A 25624-nucleotide genomic window follows, 5' to 3' on the forward strand; every position below is an offset into this window, starting at 1 on the left:
ACTTCTGACAGTTTAGCCAGACTTTTACAGAGATAATTTGGACCATGAATATTGGTATCAATGCACATAATAACAACTGGTTATTGTACAAAGATAGATCCATAAAGCAAGACTTAAAATTTTTGACTTCACATACCAAGTGTATTTCCTATTACCCATACTTGAAGCAAAAGCTGAAGTGCAACATCTTGTAGGACTCCAAAATGAAAAGTTTCCATGCACACTGTCCATGTATCTCACCAGGAAGAGTTCATCTAAAAAACGGTGCTAAACATGCTTAAACTTGTGCACTTAATCCATTATCTCGTAACTGGCTGAGCAACCTTAAATTTTATAAAATGCACTAGGAACACGAACTATCTTTCTTAATATACTCTGTTTAAGCTATTTACTGTAGTGACAAGACCCCAGCATTTGGGGAGGTGGGAAGAGAGAGAACCAGAAAAAGTAGCTGTACCAAATTAGCAGGTACCAGATGGAAATACTAGGTTTATGCAGGATGCAAGAGTCTTGGTTATGACAGACACAATCCCATATAAGCTAGGTAAGCAGTAGCACAGTTACAGTGGTTTTGCCACAGAAGATATACTTTGCACTATACTGAAAAAGAAGCAACAAACTAGGTCATTCTTCTACCACAGTCAGATTCCTTGACTTTTCCATTCTTACCTTTCTTTTCTTTTCGTGATCTTACCAGATCAGATATGACATGCCTTGGTCTGGACCTAAGCTAACATGCCAATGCAACAGCTGCACCCTACCATGAGATTTGAGGTTTCTGGCATTAGTTTTGTAATCTCTGCATTTTGGTTTAGCACCAGGAACAGTGATGCCTGGACCACATAAAGCACGCAAGCCAAGTCATGTAAAATTCTCAAGTTCAGGATGAATCCAACAGATTTGACAACCTTTAAACAAGGGAGAGAATCACTCTTGTATTTTCATATTCCATTTGTCCAATTATACCAAGCAGATCAATCTGCATCAACTTTACAAGACAGAAATTGTAAAATATCATGCTCCGTTTCCATCCAAAAATCACTGTGTAAAGATCTGGAATGTTTCTGGAGAAGAAAATTAACCTAAAGGTCCCAGATGCAAGTGCTAAAAGAGATTATTGTCATGGATCCTGGTGTTTTCTTTGTCAGATGAAGAGCAGGCTTTCCATACAAGACAAATTTATTGCTAGAAGATGTTGCTGCACTATAGTAAAGTCTTTATTCTAGAAAAGTAGAAAACCTTGTAGCACAAAAAAATCCTGACAACCTGATGTGTGTTGTTTGTTTACTACTTCTAGTACCTCATTAGTAAGAGGCATGATTACAAAACTGTTCAGTTTTAGCCTAAACTGCATTATGGTAAGTATTAAACAGACTTCCCCTCCCATTATCACAAAAAAAAAAAAAAAAAAAAAGCACAAACAGACCAACAAGACACTGTCAATGATCAGTGAGCACAATCTATTAGCGAAGATGTGGTATTAAGTATACAGGTACAAAACCTCTATTTCCTACTTGATAGGTTAAAACTTAAGAGCATTGTGTGTAGTTTCTCTTTCTGCAGGTGCCCCCCACATTCTGCCTTGCAAGTAGGAAGAAAAACCTAACACCACCCTCTAATTTTCAAGATTGTATTTTTGACTGCCCACTATTTCTATCCTCAGTAAACAGAACTTAATATCTGGAGAATCTGCTTAACAACTACAGCATTGGTCAATCTTCCAGACATTTTGTCAGTCATTTAGTCAGACAAGTTAACAGCTTAGTCATGGAAGTCTGCTCTAACACCCTGCCATAGATACACGAAGAATTGCTATAATATTAACAATATACAAAGGAGAGAGAGTTAAACAACACTCCTATGCCTCCATTTGAAATATTTATTAGTCTTAGAGAAGTGGGAACATACAGCAAAATAAAGGTTGTATCAATTTAGTTCAGTGTGTTTGAAAGTAAAAGGAAATCACTACTTTCCTTTACCAGATAAAATATTTCATGTAAGATCAAAGAAGTTACTGACAAAGATTCTGAGTCAAAGACATCTTAACTTCTTTTTCTTCCCTAAAGCTTCAGAAGATTAGAAAAAAAATAAAGTATATTCCTTCTTTGACAGTCAAAGATTAACTTCTTAGTATGAGAAATTCCACTGGTAGCAGTAGAGCTTAGTAAGAGAAAGACTTACATAAACAGAGATGCACAGAAGAACACCTTTCATTAGATGGCTTCTTATTCCCAATATGTTCTTCTCCCAGAGATGATTTTACCCTTCTTGGAAAGTGCATCATTTAACTCATGGTAGAATATTAGAAGTTATTGAGTTTAGGCCTGTACATAGTCACATCTTAAATACGTAGAACATACTTCATCATGAATCTTGTTTCTCTATATATCACAAATTATAAAGCCTTTCTATACAGCAGCTGTTAAAAAAAATCTACACTACTTTATGTGATAAGCAATTTTAGTATGCATTTACTTTTGTCTACATATAAGTAGATTTCTTTTTAATAAGTTTTTTAAAAAATATCTGTGTATTAGCAATATTTTTGAGCCTTACAAACCATTTACTGGAGTGTGCAGCACTTCAGTTAGGAAACGGGCTTGTTTCCACTGTGATCTTTCAAGTGGATACTTGGGCAGATACCTACATGCACCTCTTCTGCGCAATAAGTTTCCTGCCTTCATAGTGCCTGAACAAAAAAGCTAGAAGGAATATACATTAGTCAACTGTGTTCTAAAAACAAGGTGTTTTAGGTCTCATCATTACAAGGATTCGTCTTTTTAAGTAGACAATTCATCTGCACCATCTCACAAATAATTCAGTACAATCCTAATACAGAAAAGCAGTCTGCATTAAAGATACTGAAATTCTGCTAACTTATCTGAAATAAAATTAAAAAGAAAATATACGTATTCCATAGTTCCTGGTATACAAAACTGTAATTGTAAGAAATGGATTAATAAAATATTTGTATTTTGTAAAGCATAATGCAGCAGAGAGCAAGTTACCATGCCAATGATTACCCATTAGAATAAGGGATATAAAATCTTTCCGTAAAAGCTACAGAGTCAAGGTGCAGTAACATGCTCAATGCTACCAACTTTGCACAGCTAATCAACAATAACTGGATCATTGTTTCCTAAACTAAGGAACAGCACTCTTTCCTGGTGCAAGTGTGTTGTATGTTGTCCAGTGTCAAGCTCTCTATACATAGCTCTCAGCTATGCACAGTAGTTCAGCAGAATGATATATAGCAAAAAATAGATACCAAAGTCATAACTGATCCTTAAATGCCTACAGAACATCGTTTCTTAAGTGAATTCAAAGACTCTGTAGAACAATCCACTTTCAGAAGAGCTATTCTTATCAACCAAAGAATAGCACAGACAATGAATCAAGTGCATTTTAATTACAAGGGGAAAAAAAACTGCTTGGTGATAACCTCTTCTGCTGTTCAAGACAGACGAAGTTTGAGAAACACTGTTAGCACATAGTGAACATATCTAACATTGCTTAAGTAAGCATTAATGAGTTTTTACAAGCAACTGTTAGTTAAGCATGGTATTTTAAGCCAGACATGCGATCTAAATAACTTTAATATTAAACATGCAGTCAGATTCCTTAATTATACCACATATAAAGTGGCACGGTTATCTGTCAAGCTCATTTAGCCATGCTTAGAACATACTTTTAGGCCATCCATAGATTTTTCACTACTCAAACAGAGTATGTTACAGATAATTAACAGTTTAGTGAGACTTCACTAATTAACTAAATTAACTTCCCAATTAAGACAGTTTCTTGTAGCAAAAAAGGTTGTTTATATTGCATTAGCAATAAGGTTATTAGCTTAGCAAAGCCAAAGCAAAACATAAGTTGTCTTACCACATCATCAGTCAGTGTCTTGATATTTAAATGCTGTAAATCAAACAGGAAACCAGTCATGTCAAAATCGTGTTATCAAAAAAAAAAGTGTCGGTTACTGTTATTTAAAAGAAGATGCAAATTCAGTGTTGAATTGTAATAATTTCCTTCACAAGCTGTACTTTGTTGGCACAGCAAATTGGGGGGGAGAGGAGGAAATACAGCGCAGACAGAAGAAAAAATGCAATCTGATCTTTAAAAAGAATAACGTTGTGCAGAAGAATACAGACAAAGAAAAGCTTGAGACGAGTTGTGTTTTATCATATTTACAGCTAAATATACTAGAACATGTATATATTAGAAAAAATACGCTGCCCATAATTCAGCAAATAGAATTGTCTTCTGGAAAAGGCTGTGTGGACTCCACCAAGGAACGAGTGAAGAGGTTTTAAGTCCAATGGAAGAACACAGATCAACTCTCAGCAGTTCAAAGCTCTGACTGCCAAGCTGCAAAACTGAAGCAAGTGAGACTGTTCGCTGCTTTCAAGCAATGCCTCTTGCAAGCCAAACATGAAGCTCTCATGAGTAGAAACTCACACAAGTATTTCTTAACAGCAACATTCAAACATTCATGACCAGTTAGTTATTGCTATGTGAAACAACGGGTCCTGAACAAACTTGGTTGCACTGCACATTGACAGACACAACAAGCACTAGGACAGAGCTCTTTCATAAAACCCAAGAGAAGCAGCAAAGAATATATGGACTGACAAGTCAGTGTTGCGTGGATCCCATTCATAGTTTTGTGTGACAAGGCTGAGAACAGGCTCGGCAGGAAAATGGGAAGAGCAGTAAGCCACACGCTTGGTGAGATTGACTCTTTCCCTATTCTTAGGCTCCCCTCCTTGCCTAGTGTGCAAAGCTTGGCAGCACCTGCAGCAATTGTCAAGGGCTCTATCCAAATTAACCAGATTTAGAAGCTCTTGTGTTGTCATGACCAAATCAACAACACTGAAGTATTACTGCTTGCAACATCTTTGATGCCTCCTCCTTCAATACTGAAGAGTATTTTGTGCTAAGCCAACTATTGTACTATGATAGCTCTACCCTCAGTATTATCAAGACACTACGGAAGAAGTGTATGGTAAGTGGCTATGAAGTTAGAAATAAAAGCAAATCAGATATGAGGAAACGTTCAGTTCTCAGTGACACAGTGTGAGTTATACCACCAACAATAAAAACTGGAGCTAGGTCAGTACTGCATACTTACAGCAACCCCACTCTGTGCTACAGACAACAGTCAGTGGGAAAACACTGATTGAAGTAGACTGAAGAACTGTGAACACACGGTCTTATAACAGAACTTCGTAAGAAATTAGTATTTATTCATTTTTCATATGCTCAGCTAATAGCCTCAGACAATACAGATACCATTGTAAAGCTCCTCCAGCATGGTACGAGGCTGTGTAATCTGCTTCAAATGGAAGTTTGAGACATGTCAGACCGACACAGCATGCCATTGTACTGACACACACAGCACACCACATTGTAGGAACAGAGACTGGATGTTCTGCGGCACTCAGCAGAAGACACTGTCAGCATCCACGGGATCAAGGGCACATGTTTCAGCTTCAGGTTTTGTTCTTTGAAAAAGACCAAGTGAATGGAATAGTTCAAGCCAGTGTTATACCTTTTAATTACACCGTGAAGTTCAGCAATGGAATTTACTGTTGGAAAGACTGGAAGTTCCCTATGCTGCACATCAGAACACCTCATGACACAAGTCATCTGGCTAATTACTGGAGGGAAAAAAAAAAGAAAGAAAAAGATTGCTGTTCAACCAATTAAAGACACCATAATGGTATAAGAAATTCAATATACAGATATGAGTCTCCTAAGCCTCCAGCTTACTGACTGCTAACAGAGGAGGAGGCTGAAAATACCCACATAAGGGCTTATGCAGATAGTGTTATGGGGCCTAGTTTGTATTTACAAGATTTCTTAAGAGAGCAAGAAAAACCCCAGAGTACCTACAACCTAATGCTCAAATCCTTCAGCATTCTAATATTAAAGTGCTGTAAGACACCTCAGAAGATGTTTGTCTGAACATTATGGTAAAATGCTTGTAAGTTAGAGAAGCTGGTTAAAACATGACAACTCAGGCAATCTTTTCTTTCTCCCTCACCCTTTTCCTCTTCCGGCAAGGATGCATGAAGTAAAACCAGTTGCTAGTAGCATTTGAGGGTATAGAGATGTGGAAAATAACATTGAGTCAACAACAAATATTTTATCAAACTGTACGCTACGTTGATCTCTTTTAATGTCCTTCCAAAAAAGAAGGAAAGAAAAATCACACACAAATAAAAACACCACACACATAGAGCTTGATACATAAAGAACAGCTTACAGACTACACAAGAGAAGAAAGAAAATAGAGGAATTTAAACAAGACGCAGTGAGTTTTAGAACTGGACGACTTAAGCCTGGATGTTGAAATTGTACATCTTTAGGTGAGGTAACGTACATATAATCACACAAACTCACAGTACCATTTTAAACTAGAAGGAGAGAAAGAACTTATCACACACTACCATTGATTCTATCACCAAAAAGATTCAATACAAGCTGTTTTTCCCCAAACACAATCCCACAGTAGGAGCACAACTGCAGGTTGGTTGTAAGGAAGCCCGTGGACTCAGTCACAGAGACGTAAGTTAGGTTATAACAGTGGATGTTATTACTTCAGGAGCTCCTTTGTCACAATATTCCCTCTGTAATTTTGCTACCTCAGTCTGTAAGTGCACTTTAGAAACTGCAGTATAACCCAACAGCATCTCATACTTTTAATTTCCAATATACTACTTCAGCATTTATTTAATGGCTTTTGCACACATACACTCTTTCTTTGTTGCTTGCAAAGTAGTTTGAAAAGCAATTAAGGGCAAAATTATCTTAACATGACAGTTTCTACATAGCAATATTCTTTAGACATTGATGAGTTAAACTCAAAATTGGTGCTTACAGGTAAGGTTATATAACAAAGTGCTAGAACACAGCACTAAAATTTAATTTCATAACCCACAGTGTTAATTCATGCCAACAAAAATAACAGCATGAGGAATTTACAATTTTACAAAGCAGCAATAAAGTGTTTTAGGTAACATCTGTTCAGCAATCATTTCTTTAAAAGACTAATTTAGATTCAAGGTCTTACACTGCAGCGTAACTGCAGCAATAACTCAGTCACTTCATAATTAAAGATATTGACACAGATCGGTCTTACCTTTCTCCTCTTCGCCAGTCAAACAGAAATGCTTTTGCTTTTAACTACATCTTTCTTTGATTTATAAACACTATTAAATGCAAGTGTTAATTTGTCTATTTTTAACAGATTGGTGCAAACAAGAAAGTTTCTTGACTCATACAAATTTCATAAAGAATTTAATCAAAAACATAACCTGAAAGTCACTGAGGACTAGTCAATGATATACTGATATTAATAGAAACACTTCTAACTTCAGCGAGGAACTGAAGTTGACATTTTGAGGACTAGCACCTACAAGGTGCAGTCCTGGTAAAGTGCAACTAAAAGTCACTTAATCAAGTCATCCAGCATCCGCTTCTATGATTTCCTAATTTTTATTTTTTGATACAAAATATATCATGGAGAGGAAGTGGCAAACAGTTGCTCAGTGAATTTCCAAGATTTCCTACTCGGTTGACACATACATGGAAACAGGTACAACCTCATCCATCCTTCAGTCCATTTCTGGTTTTTTTTTTTTTACCAACCTCTAGCCCTCAACGGTGAACTTTCAAAAAGCTAAACTACCACAGTATCATAGCCAATCTTTCACCCTTCCAAGAATCCCACTCTTCCAAAACAATGGACCTGTTAAACACAGCCAAGCAAGTAAGTGCTTCAAAACTAACCACCACTCCTTTTTTTTTTTCTTCTCTCCTGAGTGTTATTATTCAGTAAAATAACAAAGAACTGAGGAACTACAACTCACATTCACTTCTTCTAAAAACTAGTTTATTTGGGAATGCAGTATTTCAAGAAGACATTTAATTGGAATTAACAACTGTTTAGCCCAAAGACTCTTCCTGCCTCCTCTAAATGAAGTGGTAAAAATCAAGAGTTTTTCCTCCTGCTAAACAAGAATATTCTTAAGGGAAGAAATAAAAAAAAAAATTGCATGTTAACACTGTCAATTTTGTTAACCAGCAATCCAATTTCACCTTAAGGTCTGTCAGGGAATGAAACTCTTCTCCAGACTGGCCTAACTACTGTTGATTCGGTAGCTCCCAAGTGATAGATCAATACGTTGCATTGATTGGAACACACCAACTTGGAATTTATTTTGAAGTCTTTGTCCTAAGAAAAATTAGACTAATACAATCTGGATGACTTTAGTTCACTGAATCTAATGGCTAATTTTAACCGCATTTGATAAATGTATAATACATAAGAAACATAATTCAGGTTAAATGAAGAAGTATTGCACTCTAAGTATGCCAAACCCAGAAAAGGCTCACCCTGTATTTATGACTGGATTATAGATAATTCAGCAGGGTGAGGAGAGGTTTTATGTATTCTGACACAAAATTAATTTAACTAATGAAAGTATATTGAAGATGTATTACATGGAAAGTTAGATATGAACAAGTCAAGGCATACATACCACTTGTCCCACCATTCATCCCCACACCCACAAACATCTCTTAAGAAAGCAGGAGGTTGAGGGGAAAGAATTTATCAATTTTAGTTTTAAGAAGTGATGAATATTCTGTATGTCAATATCTTAGGGCAGAAATCTATGATACGACAGAAAGAAAAAGCATTTCTCTTAGTACCCTCCAAGTGACCCAGCCTGAATCAGAGAAGCTGGTTAAGGTCTACAACTATTAACTTTATTTAGATATTCACAACCTGTACTACCATGTCTGTTTCTTCAACAGAAGATTATTATTTGGGACAAACCAGGAATTAGAGACTACAGTTCAAAGGTTATAGCAACTACAGCAAATTCTTAGATTTTGGGGCATGGAACTCCCTGCTGCTCTTTAGCAACCATTAACTTCCACAAGTCAGACTGGTAAAATACACTCCTCCCAGCACTTTATATGAAGGCAGAGACAAAACCCCCATACTCTGCTCAAGGAATATCAACTCTGACTTTTTAAGGGTTTCTGCATGCTAATAGTGTATCTAGAACACAGCCCAGGTTAGAAAGAGAAATGTCATTCTTCAGTCCCATATTAACATCCCAGGGCAACACGTTTGCTTTGAGAGTACTTATCAAGATGTAGTATGGGACTTTCAAATACTTTTGAAAGCTGCAAACACAAGGCATTCTCGTGAATTCAGGACATTCTCAGTCATCTCTATTTACAGAGTTTTGGAAACCGGGGGAAAAACAAGTAAAGCCACACCCTCAAGATGACTGCATAAAAAAATGAAGTAAAATTCCCAAATTCAACTTCATTTGCTTTCTGTGGCTTGGTGTATATATATATCTATTAATACTGTAGCCTCAAAAAGTCAGTCAGCTGATGCCCACATCTGCACATGCTCTAAGCCCTTCTTGATACGTGCCTAGACTTTCCAGGCCAGACAAAACAAGCTCATCTGCGCTAAAAGAGAAGCATCCTTTCACTAAAGAGCCAATCTGACTTCATCTCCAAAAATAAATCTCAGTGGCTTGCATCACATATCTGGCAGTGTTATAATTCCTACAAGTTTTTGTATTTCTATTTTAACACATGGTCAGAGGGAGGACAGGGGATTGTTGGCAACACCTTAATTCCTTCTCTTCCCCCCAACCATGTGTTAAAACAGTGGAAAGGATGGCAATATCCTATTTGAATAAGAACGTAATAGCTGTTTTATCACTAGTAAATAAAAGATCTTGACCTCAGTACTGCTGTCAGTCTCCATTACAAACAAATCTGCGTCTCACAGGAATAACCCAGCCCTCAAGCCACAGAGCAGTAACACCCTCCAATCTTTTGGAGCGGGCAGACCACACAGGACTTCCCGCAGGGCCTCTAGGCTGAAGAATGTTCCCCGACACATCACCTAGCCCTGTCAGCTGCATGGCTAAAATGCAAGGACCTGTAGCACACTTAACCAATTATGGAGATGAGCACACAGCTCTTGGCCACAGTTCAAGACCAGGCTGGATGGGGCCTTGGCCAACCTGATCTAGTGGGTGGCATCCCACTAGATGAGCTTCAAGGTCCCTTCCAACCCGAGCCATTCCGTGATTCTGATTCACACATTCAATTTTAACATGCAAAAATAGGCATGAGGCCTTTGCTTGAACAGCAATAAGAAAGCAACCGCAACACACAAAGGATTCCAGGAACCAGGAACGCCATGAGCAACTTGTGACCTTCCCAAACAGGTTTGTCCAGCCAGCAGTTTAATATCACCTGTTGGCTAGCTGTAACTAGCTGCATGTGAAGTACGGCACACCTTCCCAAAAGCTCCAGTGACAGCTACTCAGGTACTGTACATTGTGCAAAGAGGCCTTAGAGTCAGGAATGCAATACACAAATATTAGGGTAATTCTCCTGTAAGTGCATAGCACAGCCCAGAGCACATGAACTGAGCATAAAAACTAATGTGTATCACGTCAATATGAGCATGCCATGCAGCTGGTCTGTGTGTGGTGGATGCAAGACTTGTAGAAAGTGTATTTGTCCCAGCTTTAACATTTGGAAACCTCAGGTAGATTTTAGCCAGCACATCTTACATACACGTTATTTCATAGGCAATTGTTTGCTCTTTTGAGCTGCCCAATTTCCTGGTGCGCTAACCAAACCTTGTAAAGGCATGGTTAGGAAGAGCTAAATACTTTAAACTTAAGGGTCAGTTTTTCACTAGAGAGGTCACATCACCGTGACAAAACCAAACGTGACAGTGCCAGTAGGAGTACCATCGCTTCAGGGCTGGAGACCTCCTGGACACTCCACAGCCACTAAGAAAACAAAGCTTCGCCAAAAAGAGACCTGAAAGCGTGTGCTGCAAGAGAAAGCCGTGCCCTTTGAGGAAGGCCAAGCAGAGGGGACGGGGAGCAGGAGGGCAGGCAGGGGACAGGCTCCTCGGCCGCGAGGGGGGGGGGAGGGAGGGTTGTACTCACGAATTTGGGCTTCCTGCCCTCCGCGGCCTCCGGGGCGCTGCCGGCCCCGGGCGGGCCCTTCCGACGGAGCCCCCCGGGCTCCCTCCCGCCGCGGGATGGCGGCGAGGAAGGGGCGCGGTAACGGGGCCGCTGCGACTCCATGGCCGTGCCCGGGGGAGGAGGAAGAGGAGGATTAGAGCGGCTTAAGCCGGGCAGGGCGGCAGGGAGGGGGCTGAGGGTAAAGCCGCCGCCTCCAGCCGGCGGATTTCCAGGCGGCAGCCCCTAATCCCGGAGGGGGTGGCGAAGTGGGGCAGGGATGGGGGTGAGGAGGGGAGAAGGTAGAGGGGGGTGTTAACGGCCAACGGCCGCTCCCTAACGGCCGCCAACGGCTGTCAGCGCCCGGGAATGCGTGGCCGCTGCCGCCGCCGTCCGAATCGCCCCGCCACTGCCTCGGTCCCGCCCCCCGGCCTCCCCGCGCCAGCCAATCGGCGGCGGCGGAGCGGCGGGGGCTCGTCGCGGTTGGCTGGCCTCCTGCCAATCTCCTGTGAACGGGCTGGCGCGGGGTGATAGTGACCGCACCTGGTTATGTGCACCCCCCCCGTCCCGCTCCCCCCTCCACGCGGACTACGTATCCCAGAGAGCACTGCGGCACGTTCCCGCGCAGGGAGGCGGTGGCCGCGCGGCGAGAGGCATGACGGGAGTTGTAGTCCCGAGCAGCCGAGCGGGGTGGGGCGGGAAGGGCACGGTCTGTGGGGTGTCGAAGAATATTTTGTATTATTTTGGTGTGGTTTAATTTTGGCCCTAATAAGTTTTACCCCGCCACTTAAAGCGAAGGAAGAGGTGGCTTGTGGCGCTTTGCCCTGAGAGGGTGGTTCCCTCAGTGGTGGAAGGGTGTGGGCATTTAGAGATAAACACAAATAAACGATAAATTTGTGCGCTCACAGAACGGTGTATGGCTGTCTGACACACGTGTGTTGGTACGGCCTCTTCAAAAGCCGAGTAACCCAAGGGAAAGGTTGGCCCTACAGTAAAGAGCAGCAGTATTTGCACTGACCAGGATTTGGGGTTCCCCTGACTGATTCAGGAGGGGATTTGGGGTTCCCCTGAGTACTTCAGGAGGAGATTTGGGGTTCACGATGGGCCCAGGAGCTGTAAACTGCCAGCAAGACCAACACAAAGTAGGGAGGGAGCTGTGCCTGCATTCCTTGTTTGTTGGAGGTTTTTGTTTTGTTTTGTTTTGTTTTTCCACAACTGATGGACCTCCAAGATTCTGCATTTTATAAGGAAAAACACAAGTAAATAGAGATGTCATTGCCCCGTAGATTACTGAATTTTATATGCTTGAGAAGGGAACTGAATTCTTGTTAATGTGATCAATACCTTGCATTTATCTTAAATTAAGAGTAGCTGGAATAATAATGAAAACTGGAGGCATATATACTGGAAAATGTGTTTCTAAATTGCAATGTTAGGCATCATTAAGAAAAAAAGATAATGGTCTGGATTCGTACCTACAGCATTTTCTAAAACAGCACAAGTTTCCTTTTTCTTCTGTTGCTCAGTAACAAAGATGCTCAGGTTCCCGTATTGTTTTTTTATCATTTAGCTTTCTGTTGAGTGCAGTGAGAATAAAATGTCTCACCACCACCCCAAAAAATTGCATTACACACAGCTTCCAAATAATTTGAGTGCCTTCCAACACAATGATGTAGAATTAAAGATATCCGTTTCTTAGCATGACTCACACAAGTAGTGACCTACAAAATGTAATGCCTGCAATTGTGTGGAGCTCTGATAAAATGCAGTAAGCAGCAATCAGCCCCAGACTAGACCTTTGCAGGACTGGGATCCAAGGCTGGGAGCTGTGGGGCTACTTAGAGTAGATGCTGGAATTATTTGAATACATTAAACTGTTTGTTCTTTGGCACATTTCTATAGATCTTTTGTAAATTTATATTGGAATTCTTTGTGGAGAGTATAATTAGCACGACACTGTTTAATGTCATGGTTAATGATTTCCTGGAACATTTGATTAGAAAATTAATCAGCCTATGTATGCGTATGATAAAGCTGTTTAAATGGACCTCCTAATTGCACTGTGGTAGAACACAATGGCTTGTGCCAATATATCACTTTCAAAGTACTGTATTGCGATAATAGAGAAACACTACAGAGAATAATTTATTAGACAATTTTACTAAGCCAAAAATAAACATTAGTACTTTTGATCAATTATTATTATCTTTCACACTGCCCCTCTTGTGCTTCTTAGGTGCTTGACAGAACAAATACACTCTTCCAATAGCTTCGTTGGTCAAGATTAATCATAACTGAGGAGAACGTGTGAGAATGAATCAGTAATACCGTAACTGTGCGGAGATTATACACGGAGCATGCATATTGGCTGGAGCACGCGTATAGCTTGGTAATTTTGCATTATCTTTGTTCTGGAATGAGAGTTTTTCAGTTATAAAAATGTGTGAGACAAAGCAAGTGCGTAAAGTTAAATGTAGGGATATTTCCGAAATCTGTCCTTTGAACTGGTGGATTTAACTAGACTCTCCCAATTCTGTTCCATCTCTTTTTTTATAATGTGACTCAAGTCTTAAACCCACAAAAATGAATACCTTCTTGATATTCATTGTTCCAGGGAGGCAGTTTTTCAAATAAATCTCTGTGTACTGCATTTGTAAGCTGGCTTTTGACCGAGTTTAGGCAGTTCTCCATATTTCATTTAGAGATGCCGAGTTCTTGCCTACATGAAGAATATAAAACAGTTAATTAAATGTTCTTTACTTATGTACGTCCTCTTAAACTGTCACATAAAAGTTATGAAGGATTTTGTGAGCAATGTTGTTGTTTTTATACAGCAATCATACAATTTTAGCAGTCCTTATTGCTAACACTATGTAAGAACTCCAGCAAGCAAAACCTTACAGAGCCCCAGTTCCCATGGCTTGGCAGGAGCAAAACAAATGACTGTTGGAATTGACCTTTCAGGAAAATCATTTCTTCTTTTTCTCATGAAAAGCACCAAATGGGCTCTTCTGTTCCAAATCCCTCAAACTTTCACAGCTATTGTAAATAATATCAATTGACTATGTATCTTAGACCTTCCCTAACAGTTAATAAAGTACTTACACTGATATTGTTATAGGATTGCCAAATTAATGCTCATAGAAATTGAGTTAGAAAAGCACAGCCTGTCTTCATCTTAACACATTGATGCTGTTTCTTAGAACCCATTGATGCTGTTTGTTGTCTAAGGAACTCCGTGACAGTTGCATTTTCATGTTTTAATAGCAGTCACTAATAATTTAAATGTAATACAATGTAATATCTTTAAATGCAACCTAGGTTGCATTTAGGTGTTACTTGATTTTCACAGCATGGGTATTTTGAGAAGCCTATTATTCCGTTATTAAGATAAATGGAGATAAAAACTCAAATTGTTCGTACATTAAATTTACTAAAGAACCTGGCTTATCATACTAATAAGCGAACAAATTTATGTTAAATTTATGAGAAAATGCATGTTGTGCATGTATTAAATAGAATGAAATGAAATTTAAATTAATTAAAGTTTTGTTGAGGAAAATTTACTACGCTTTTTCCTCTGTAAAGAGCTGGAATTCTTGTATTTTCTTGGACATCATTTGACTGTCATTTAGTCATATTTCTATTTCTAGGTTGGAAGAGACCTCAAGATCATCGAGTCCAGCCTCTGACCTAACACTAACAAGTCCTCCACCATAAACCATATCACTAAGCTCTACATCTAAACGTCTTTTAAAGACCTCCAGGGATGGTGACTCCACCACTTCCCTGGGCAGCCTGTTCCAATGCCTAACAACCCTTTTGGTAAAGAAGTTCTTCCTAACATCCAACCTAAAACTCCCCTGGCGAACTTAAGCCCATTCCCCCTCGTCCTGTCACCAGGCACGTGGGAGAACAGACCAACCCCCACCTCGCTACAGCCTTCTCTAAGGTATCTGTAGAGAGCGATAAGGTCGCCCCTGAGCCTCTTCTTCTCCAGGCTGAACAAGCCCAGCTCCCTCAGCCGCTCCTCGTAGGACTTGTTCTCCAGGCCCCTCACCAGCTTCATCACCCTTCTCTGGACCCGCTCAAGCACCTCGATGTCCTTCTTGTAGCGAGGGGCCCAAAACTGAACACAGTACTCGAGGTGTGGCCTCACCAGAGCCAAGTACAGGGGGACGATCACCTCCCTAGCCCTGCTGGCCACACTGTTCCTGATACAAGCCAGGGTGCTGTTGGCCTTCTTGGCCACCTGAGCACACTGCTGGCTCATATTCTGCCGACTATCCACCATCACTCCCAGGTCCTTCTCTGCCAGGCAGCTTTCCAACCACTCATCTCCCCAGCCTGTAGCTCTGCTTGGGGCTGTTGCGCCCCAGGTGCAGGATATGTTATTTTAAAATATGTTATTTTATATTATGTTATGTTATAATACAACACATACAATACATCTAGCATGTATTTATTTGGAAAGTTGAAAATTTCTGGCTAGAACTCTATGCTGTAAGATCGCAATTAACAATCAGAAGAAGAAAGCAACTAGAATTTTTCAGCCTAATAAAACAATCACCTGACGTCCTTACATGGGAAAAAGCTATTAGAAAATTTCTGATACACAGTTACATATTTATGAATAGTTACAGAGTCATGAGTCTACTAAACTGGGAAGAAAAGGAGTTTGGGTTTTAATAGTCTTTATATACAGGACTGAATTTTTCTTTTGCTTAAGCTCTTCAGCAAGAAAACTTCCATTTGCTATGAATCTCTACTTAAAGGGAATCAGAAAGCTGAGTTTCAGCTAAACTGTTAAAAAATAATAATTTTCCTTGAGATTCCTTGGTTTCTTTTTTGGTAACAAGATCATTTTACTTATGTGGTGGTTTAAGAATGAGTGATGCTATTTGTCTTATGAGAGTGCTTTATTAAAATAATTAAATTATTTGGGATATTTTAGGCTGAAGTAGGGCCTTCTGACAGGACGTATAATTAAAGAAAGTTGTATTTTATCCAGGAAGTTGAATTATTTGTAGAGATAAGCAGCTCCGAGCCATTTGGATCACAGATTTGGTAAAGTTGAACTCAACAGGCTTCTTGGCACATATATTTCTAGTTCCTTAAAAATCTCTGAACTAGTATCTTCTGAAAACAGTGGTTTTCATCCTTATCTCTTAGAAAAAAAAAATAATAATATGATGGTTATCATATTTATTGCAACTCATTTCTGCTACTAACAAAAATACTTTTGGAAACTTGTTGACTTTGATTCTGATTCTTTATTGCTTCTTTTGGGCAGTCACACCTGTACAATGGTAAGTACCAGTCTTAAGTATCAATGCAATATGTATCTTGTACCACTTATAAAAAATACTCAGGTTGTGAAGAGATACTGTAGGAGGAGGGCTTCTTTTCTGTTATGTGCAGCACTGAATTTCAGACATTTAACAAAGATATAATTAGAAGCCTCAGTCTGAAATGAAATTTCCACTGAGATTTGTCTTTAAAGTACTTTTATACAATTTTAATTATTACATGGGAGTTGCTACTGAAGAAAGCAACAAAACAAGTGGTTTCAGCAGACTCTGCTGGTACTGAATCACAGAATCATTTAGGTTGGAAAAGACCTTTATGGTCATCAAGTCCAGCCATCACCTAACACCACCACCTCTACCATGTCCCGAAGTGCCACGTCTCTTAAATGCCTCCAGGGGTGGTGACTCCACCACCTTCCTGGGCAGCCTGTTCTAATCCTAAGCACCCTCTCCATCAAGAAATTATTCCTGACACCTAATCTAAACCTCCCCTGGTGCGACCTGAGGCTGTTTCCTTTTGTCCGTGTAGCTGTGTAGCAGAATGTAAAGATGAGAAAGGTATCCCTGAAGACAGCATATGTCACAGTCCTGTTATTGATTTTATATCAGTCATAACTTTTTGAAATGTCAAACAAAATTTTACATCCAATGTATTTATTCACACTTTTTTTTTTCTAGCTAGAATTTAAATTAAGGACTTTCAGAAGTAGTTGTAGTCTGAATGTCACTGTTCTCCTTTTTGAAGCTTTCAAAGTCACCCTGTTAAAGATGAGGATATAAGAAGTAGGAAAGTAGTTTGCTCCATTAATTTATTGTAGATTACATGTTACTAATAATTTCTCACAAAATATTTTAGGCTATCCTCTCAGTCAATTGAGGAAATTTAATATACCTCCTCCAAGATACTGCCTAGATAGGAAAAAAATCAGTGAAGTCCATTATACAGTTCATCAAATGGATCTTTATGAGGATATTGGAGATGTGATTTGTGGTACTATTTAGGATACTTTGCATACTACATTATTATAAAGTTCAGGTTTGTAATTTAATTATGGGCCAAATTATCTTCAGTTCTAACTCTAGTAGAAGTGACTAGGCCAAGCCTGACAGCTAATATAAATTAAAAATTGTAAGTGGCCTGAGTATCATGGGCTGCAGTAAAGGCTATGTTACATAATTTTAAACGAAGTGTGGGATTTTCAGAGCCACCTACAGAATTAAATGAGTTGCTTAGACCTTGTCTATTCTACCATTATACTATTAAATGTCCCTAGCAAAATTAATACAAAGTGTGTTTTTTGTTTGTTTTGTTTTTCCCAAAAGAAGAAAATACATTTCCAAAGAATAAAACTCTGATGACGTTCTTTTTGGATACAAGGGTCCATAGCAGTGTGATCAAGCACAGAAATTTTTCAGAGCATTTACCATAAAGTTTTCAATGCTTATGTCAGAATGCTGGGACATAATTATCTTCCACTACTTGATAACTCACTGAATTCCTCATAGCTTTCCTTTTTAATATACTTCCATCATTTTTTATGCTTCACTCTTCAAATTTCCTTCTAAGATTCTGTCTTCTATTTTTACGCACAATAATTTATATTACTTCCTATTAGGACGTGATACTCTCTGCTTTCAAAAAACCCTGATTATCTTTTGACAGATATCTCATTTTGAGATATATATATATAAATATATACATGTACGTGCATATATAATGCTTTTGGTGAGTTAGTTATGTATTGTGGAAGTCTCAGAATTGACTGTAATTTGTTTATAGAGCTTTTATTTCTCTTTGACCAATTTCCTCACTCTAATCCATCTTTTTAAGTTTATCATTCCAGTTTTTCCTCTCACAGGAATAATGGATGTAATCACATCACAGTTATTGCAACTTAATGTTCAGCTACAGTTAGAACTGTAGATGTACATTAAGAAAAATCCTTCCTCTCATTTTAAAAGAAAAAGTCTCATTTGGGAGAATTCCTGAAATATATTCTATATGAAACCAGAGATTTTCTGGGTAACTGAATTCACCCTGTTGCTTTCCAATCTGCGTATTACTTTTTGATCCTCTTTTCCCTGGCATGTTTCAGTGACCTTGCCTGATTTTTAATGGCTCTGTAGGGCACATAACTTTACACTTCTACAAACTGAGTACAATGTGCTGCTATTCTTATGTTGTACAGAAGTGTCATCTCTTGTCGTAGGAAGATGAAGAATGCATCTGGAAGGTGTGCTTTGTATCACAAGAACTACTAAGCTCGTTTCTTAAGTGACAGTTCTCTGACAAGTATGAATCAGAATAAACTTCATAAGTTTCCATTTTCCTTCACCTCCGCTATAATAAGTTAAAGCTGGTGGTTAAAAAAAGTGAATACTTTCACTTATTTTTACAAAATATTCCTACGGAAATGAGGGAGATTATGTTGAATTGTGATACAGAGGTCATCCTCCAGGACTTGGAGAAGTAACTAAATGTCAAGTGCTTGTTTGAAGGGGTAGGGGTGGCAAAAGAGAGAAAACTTATTGTAATAATTACAGGGGTGCCTTTCGGCTGGCAGTAGTTAACAATATCCTCGCACAAGGTTTTCAGTTTATTGTGGCACAACCTCGCAGAAGGAAAAACTTTTGAAACCAAAAGGTACTTGTTGAGTCAACTGTGGGGTAGTCAATGTGGTTTCCATTACTCCATAAGCAGAAAGTTCAGAGAACAAAATCTCAACCTCTGTGTAAGTGTCTGAGCATGCTGAGAGCCAGCTCTCCCTAAGGGATGTGGAGCTGAGGGCTACACCACAGCCAGCAGGGCAGGGGACCTTGCTAGCCAGGGCCCATTTCACCACCTTTAAGCAAGGCCAGCCTGGGGATGGGAGCCAGGTGCTTCCAGGAGTCCAGAAAGATGAACTAAGATGATGAAGCAGGTATGAGGTCGAGCCAGGAAGTTAATCCAAAGGTCAGTGTCAGGTCCTGTGACGGTAATGAGGGTCAGACACAGTCCGCTCATGTGTGGGCATGTCCACAGTGATGAAACAGGTCGAGTGTGGAAGTCACACCACAGCTCAGGATCAACAGACTTCCTGGCTGGGGCCAGAGACCAGCGCTCCCACGGTAGAGATGAAGAAGGGGCAGAAGGCCCTGGCATGGAGCTAAAATGGAGCCCAGGAGTGGATGGTGTGAATGCAGGCCTCAGGTGAAGCTGCTGAGGATAATTAAGGCCTATTTGTGCGCTCAGGGCTATGACAGTAAGATTCATTGATCTGGAAAAAGTCTTGACATGAACAATCTGGGCTGTACAGCATAGGGGAAGATAGGCTGCCCAATGAAGGTCTCATTGGTTTTTACACTTGTCTGCAATAGCTTGTCTGGCAAAGTGAAGGTCTCTCCTCTCTCCCATAATGTGGTATGAGATACGCTAGGATCTACCCTGTTTATGAATCCCTTGAGTGGCCTCATTAGGCTCAAGACCTTTTGTTTGTTACTTCTACAGCCAGCATTAATCTGAAAAAAATAAAAGTAAAAATAAATCCATGATTATGTATCCATCAGTCCCTGGAAAATAATGTAATTTCTTTTCCCCATCTGTCTACAAAACTGCATTCCTTTTTATTCATGAGTTCATTTTCCCCTTGTTTTGAACAATTATGCTGGTACCAATGAAAAGGAAATCTCCTCAAAGAAGTTGGAATAAACTGTGCCAAGATTTAAAAATCAAGTGGGGAGTCACCAAGGAATCAATCACTATGCCCTAATAAGTGCTCATAAAGCTGTTATTTACCCTTACGTTTTTTGAGTTTCAAATTTGGACATCAGATAGGTGCATGTTTGCCAGCTAGAAAAGTGTCAACAAAGACCTTTTTTCAGTCCTATTAAAAGAGAGTGAATATTATGAGCTGCAAAGTGATACAGGCTTGCAGATGCTGACTGTACTAAGATATTAATAAAGGTGGCCAAGCTGTGATTGTTCAGATACGTGATTTGGGTGGATGATATGTATGTTCAAAACAGCTTTCTTTGTGTGAACTACAGTGTAGAAAAAGGAACAATGTTGTCCCAAAAGCAGTTTGAAACATGCACAATTCAGAGCAGTACATGGATCAACTCTTTTTCCATCTTCTCTAGAAACAGGAATAGAGTAACAAGATACAGGATCCTCTGAGGAAGAACAGCATGCACCAAAGCAAGAGCAGCGTGCAGCTCAGCATCAGGAGCAGCAGGCAGGTTTGTGTATTGGGTGGTGCTGAGAACTGAGCAATGGAAGGTGCTCATCCCAAATAAAACTGCATTGTTTATGTGTATGGTGAGCTTAACTCACCTACCCTCCCTAAGAGCAATGTCACCTCCCCCTCTGTAAGACTCTCATCCCTGTGATGATTATGCTTAACTGTACTCACATTGTGTGATTTACCTACGGCTGTGCATGGCACAAATCAGTGATGGTATTGGGAATAAGTGTCAGTGTATAGCTCAAATGAGAAAATATTTCCAAGTACTACCATTTCTTAAAACAACACAAATATATGGGGGCTATTATACATTTATACATAGGGGAGTTTCATATTCTCCAGCTTAGGGCAATCTGGAAGATACAGAACTAAACTAAGCTCTTCCTATGGTTAATGAAGTTATACTTAACCAAAGCTTTCTAGCTAGTGAAGATGATGTAGTACCTGTAGCTGCCTCCTGGCAGCTCATCTAGTCCTAAAATACATATTTGAAACAAGGGAAAAGAAAAACCTCTGGAGATCCTTCTCTGTCTCTGTCTTCACTGACAATAGAAGGTGCTTCCATAACTGGCTTAGACTAGGTGACTAACTTTTATAAGCTGAAAATAAATTAGATAAATCTCATTTTCTTAAACTATTCTGAGGACATCAGCAATTTCCAGTCAATAAATTCACTCCCTTTCACTAGATTTTATTAAGCCTATTCATATTAGTTCAGGAAAGGTAGAAATACTTAACTAGCAATATTAATAACTCATTGGAATTAACAAGAAAATTCTCTTGCAATCCTCAGAGAATAAAACTTTGAATAATCATACTGTTAAGATAATCTGCACATCTTTGACAATAGTTTTTGATAGTCTGAAAATTGAAGACAGATTTTTTTTTTTTTTTCTCCAGAAGGTAATTAATGTTCCCCTTACTTCTTTTGCTGAAATCTGTCATCATTACGGACATGAAGCTGCTTTAAAAACTTCAGGAAATGATAAGTTACAAATATACTGTTCCATTGGATGGACTTAACTTGCATGGTGATTAAGGATGAATGCTGCTACTAACCCAAGTTTTCTAGCACATTTGCTTGGCAAAATGTACTCCATCTTTCTCTTTCATCTTTCTCTCACCACCCCCTTCTTTCTGTTAAAATATACTGATTTAATCACTATTAAAACTTCACTTCAACCTTGGGTCCTTTTGAAATATGAAAAAAAATGAACTCTCTCTCTACTCAGTGCATGACATCAGTCCCATCGTGGATTTGTTAGGTTTCTAAATACGTACCTTTGTGCATTCTCCCCAGATACCATTAACTATATGAGGAAGTCATCTGTAGGCACCAGCAAGAAATTTCATTATTCCTTTTAAAATGTTTCTTTAAAATTCTCCTTTACCAGTATGCCAACAAAAATGTAGATTTTAATTGCAAGCCTCTCTCACTGATAGATCTTGCTTCTGATCTGTTCACTATCTCCTTCTACAAAGAGACATCAAGGTTTCAGGGGAAATTGCCTTGTTTTTGTTCAAAATGCTTTCAGCTCAAGGACCCTGGCATTTTACAATAATAAACACCATGATTAATGCAAAGATTGATATTTGCATTATATGCAAAAGCTAGAAAACCTAAACTCTATTTGATTTCTAGATGTTCCCTTTGAGTTTCTGCTGCATTGACTTGGGAAAATTCACCAGAACAGATACATCAGAATAAAACATACTTGCTTTCTAAACTTAATGTTCCAATCACTAAGTGCATGTTGTAATTTGCCAGTGTTCACCATATGTACTAAATAATCCATATTTTATAGTTGACATTGTTCAATAAAGCTTTCAGACTTTTGTGTTATTTTTAACTTCAAACTATACATGTGCCTGGCTTGTGAGAGGAGTTGGGGAAGGGTATAATTATCCATTTATGTTTTAGCTGGAAACAGGAAAACTTGGCCTGCAAATCTGGAACTGAAATTTGTCTTTGTACAGCTGTTTCTTTTACATTGGGAGGTTATGCAAGCTATATTCATTCAGATCAGTCTTTGTTATGTAAATCACAATTTGGCAATCACTTAGGAATTGTATCACATTAATCTATGGTGACAGTGTTCAACAGAGTCTAGAAAGGTGTTTGATTTTACCCTTTGTAAATGACAGCCCCTGATTTCTTGTAATATTTCGGTTCTGGGGCAAAACCTTGTTTCACTCAGTACATATTAGCTGGACAGATACAGATGAATTGCAGAATTGTTGTGGTTGGATAATACAATCAGCATTCATCACAAGCTAATAACGATGATTTTGAACATCTTAATTGGAGATCACACCACTCTGTGCAGTATGAAATAAGATGTCTGGATCACTACAAAGGATTTGACTGGTCCTTGTGCTGATAGCCTGCAGGAGATTTTAATATTCTGAAGTCACACCAGATGGGCAATCTGCTGCAGTATACCTTGGCTCAGCTTTAACCTGCAAGGGTTTGATGTCTGATGTCACCTCAAGGGAAAAACAATAAACAGCTGCGCTAATGACATTTTTTAATCTCTCTACTCTTGATTTACCTGATGCAATAGTCATCTTAGGATAACAGTAGAAAGGTACAGACCCTCTACAACACCTTGGCATAAAAATGCACTCAGAGATCAGAAGTAGAACTGGAAAAAAAACGGTAACTATTATTTAACTGCTCTATGCATGGCTTCTAATCCCATATGGAAAGAAAAAAAAAAAAAAAACCTTCTTGTTGCAAAATATATTTGGAAGACCATACAGATATAGGAAAAATGGCAGAGGAATGACAATTTTAAAATGAGTATTGTAAAACCATACAGATAAGATTTTGATTAATTTTTATAGCTGAGAGAAATGTAGTCGGTTTTCTGAATCAATGGAGTTATTTATTCTGGGAATGAGTAGATAGCAGTACCAGCCCTCCCCTACTCCAATGTTTTGCTGGATAAATTATTTCATAGAATATTCCATGGAAACGACCTGAGTCAATATGACTTTTGTAGCCCTTGATTACAGACCCCAGAATTGGTCTTTTGTGCTTTTTGATAGCGGACAACTCCTAGCTTCAGGTATTTTATGCTGTTGTGTATCTCTTTCAGTATGCATTAACATAGAAAAAAAAATAAATAAAGACATGTAGTTTGCACTTCATCAGTTGGGTGAGTCTGACCAGCAGGTTACATGCTGAATATGAAATAGAGAATGTATTCAGCTATTCAGCTTTTTTAACTGACCTGTAAATTCAGGGGGTTTGTTTGTTTGCTTCAAAAAATTTAATAGCTGCAAACTGTAGCAAATATGTCATGTTAAAAGCAAATAAAAAAGTGAGGAATTAGGTACTATCATTATAAATGACTGGTTTTAAACTAGGAAGCCAAAAAAAAAAAAAAAAGGAACTACAATAACTCATATTTTATTACGCAGAAGCATGTGTTTCTGAATAAAGACCTGTGCTTTGGCCTGCTGGGGTTGCTGAACACAAGCACAATGAGTAAATGGTGGAGGAAAAAATCTGAGTGGGAAAATAGGACAGCTAAAAGATCAGTAGCACTTCTACCTGGAATATGAAAAGAAAACAAAAACATTTAAGGAACACTTACGTTTGCCATGTAAACACTGAATGGGGAAGAAGACAATCAAAAGGTCCCTTATTTCTGACTGCAGCTGGTTCTGTGTCACTTGTTATGTTTCATAGCTTTTAATTAAGTAACCTTGTCATGATAATACACTATGAAGACAGACAGAATGGGGCACTACACATAAATGTGAAATGCCTGAAAGATGCATTTAAAAAATCTAAAAATAGATGAGTATGTGAGAGATGGAGGAGCCAAATGTGTAATGCCAGGAAAGAAATCTGATAAAAGTCCAAATTTAAAATGGAATACACAACCGAGTTTACAGGAAGAGACAAAATTAACATATAAAAGCATAACTTAGCTAGCATTTGCCTGGAAACTGAATTCAGGAGTGCCAAAATGTGCTTAAGTAGAGTCAACAGCGCTCTGACATTACAGACTATAAGGATAAAGAAGAACATAGGCCTATGACAGAAAGATACATGAGTTCAAATTCAGATACAGATCTCTTCATGCTATGATAACTAGAGCCATTACCAGCATATTAAGTTTAATAATAATAATAATTAATAATAATAACAGAAAATGGACTTTACTACTCTGCAGGAATTGCAAGTGTTGACGATGTGCATACAGCACAGAAAAAGATGTTGCCATTGCTATCAGCACTTCTGGTTAGTCCTGCCATAGAGCAGTATATAGAATTCTCTAGAGTAAAGAGGGCATTCAAGTTGGTCGTTTGGCTTTTCCAGAGAGTTGCACTACACGTATATCAAAACCTGATACAGGAGCAGTCTGGGAACTGCATTGGGCAGACACTGTGTAGTGTCAAACTACTTAGCGTACTCCAGGTTAGAAGACTAAATACCCAACATTTTCCAGATAGACAAGATGTTTCCAATGTTTCTTGTCAAATCAAGATGCTGACAAAGCAATTTCCAGAAAAAAAGTTATTTGTTCTATTTGTGACTTTAAAAAAGGTTTTGGTTGGTTTTATTTTTCTTATTTGAGAATCCTAGAGGAAAGAAAAAAAAAAAAAAAAAAAGGCAAAATTACATGGGAATCTCTATTGCAGCACATTATGGGATAACTTACTTTTAACTTGCCACGTGCAGATTGAAAAGCTGGATAGGCAGAGTGATTTGATTTTAAAGTGTGGTTTCCTGAGATATGCTTGTTCTATTTGAAAGGTCACAGATAAAACAATTACACTATTTCTAAAGAAGCCAGCTTCATATTATTTAACTCAAAAACAACATACTCAGAATGGATTATGATAGACAAGTCTACCTTGTGGCTGAAGTTAGAACATTGTCTGGTCAAGAGTGAACTTGTCATGGGCTGTGTACCTCTGAAGTACTGGCTAATGAACAAAAACCTTCCCAGGAAATGAAAGTCTAAATATCTCTTTTTCTAAGTGAGAACATATTTTTCATTGAGATGCATAGTACAGTACAGTGAGTTAAAGGCATTTTGGAGTTTTG

General features: G+C 38.7%; 1 protein-coding gene across 1 annotated transcript in view; it reads right to left on the bottom strand.

Annotated features, from left to right (window-relative positions):
* The window catches only part of DIAPH3 (diaphanous related formin 3), a 237025-nt gene extending 225725 nt beyond the window's left edge, over positions 1 to 11300 (bottom strand). The window contains exons 1-2 of the mRNA XM_082771110.1: positions 11013 to 11300; positions 3886 to 3918 (exon numbers count right to left, since the gene is read on the bottom strand). Of these exons, the coding sequence (XP_082627236.1) occupies positions 3886 to 3918; positions 11013 to 11153 (174 nt within the window). The 5' untranslated portion in view covers positions 11154 to 11300. The remainder of the gene's footprint in view (positions 1 to 3885; positions 3919 to 11012) is intronic.
* Positions 11301 to 25624: the final 14324 nt, after the last annotated feature.

This window comes from Aythya marila (genome assembly GCF_965140915.1).
Source record: "Aythya marila genome assembly, chromosome: 1".
Taxonomy (NCBI): domain Eukaryota; kingdom Metazoa; phylum Chordata; class Aves; order Anseriformes; family Anatidae; genus Aythya; species Aythya marila.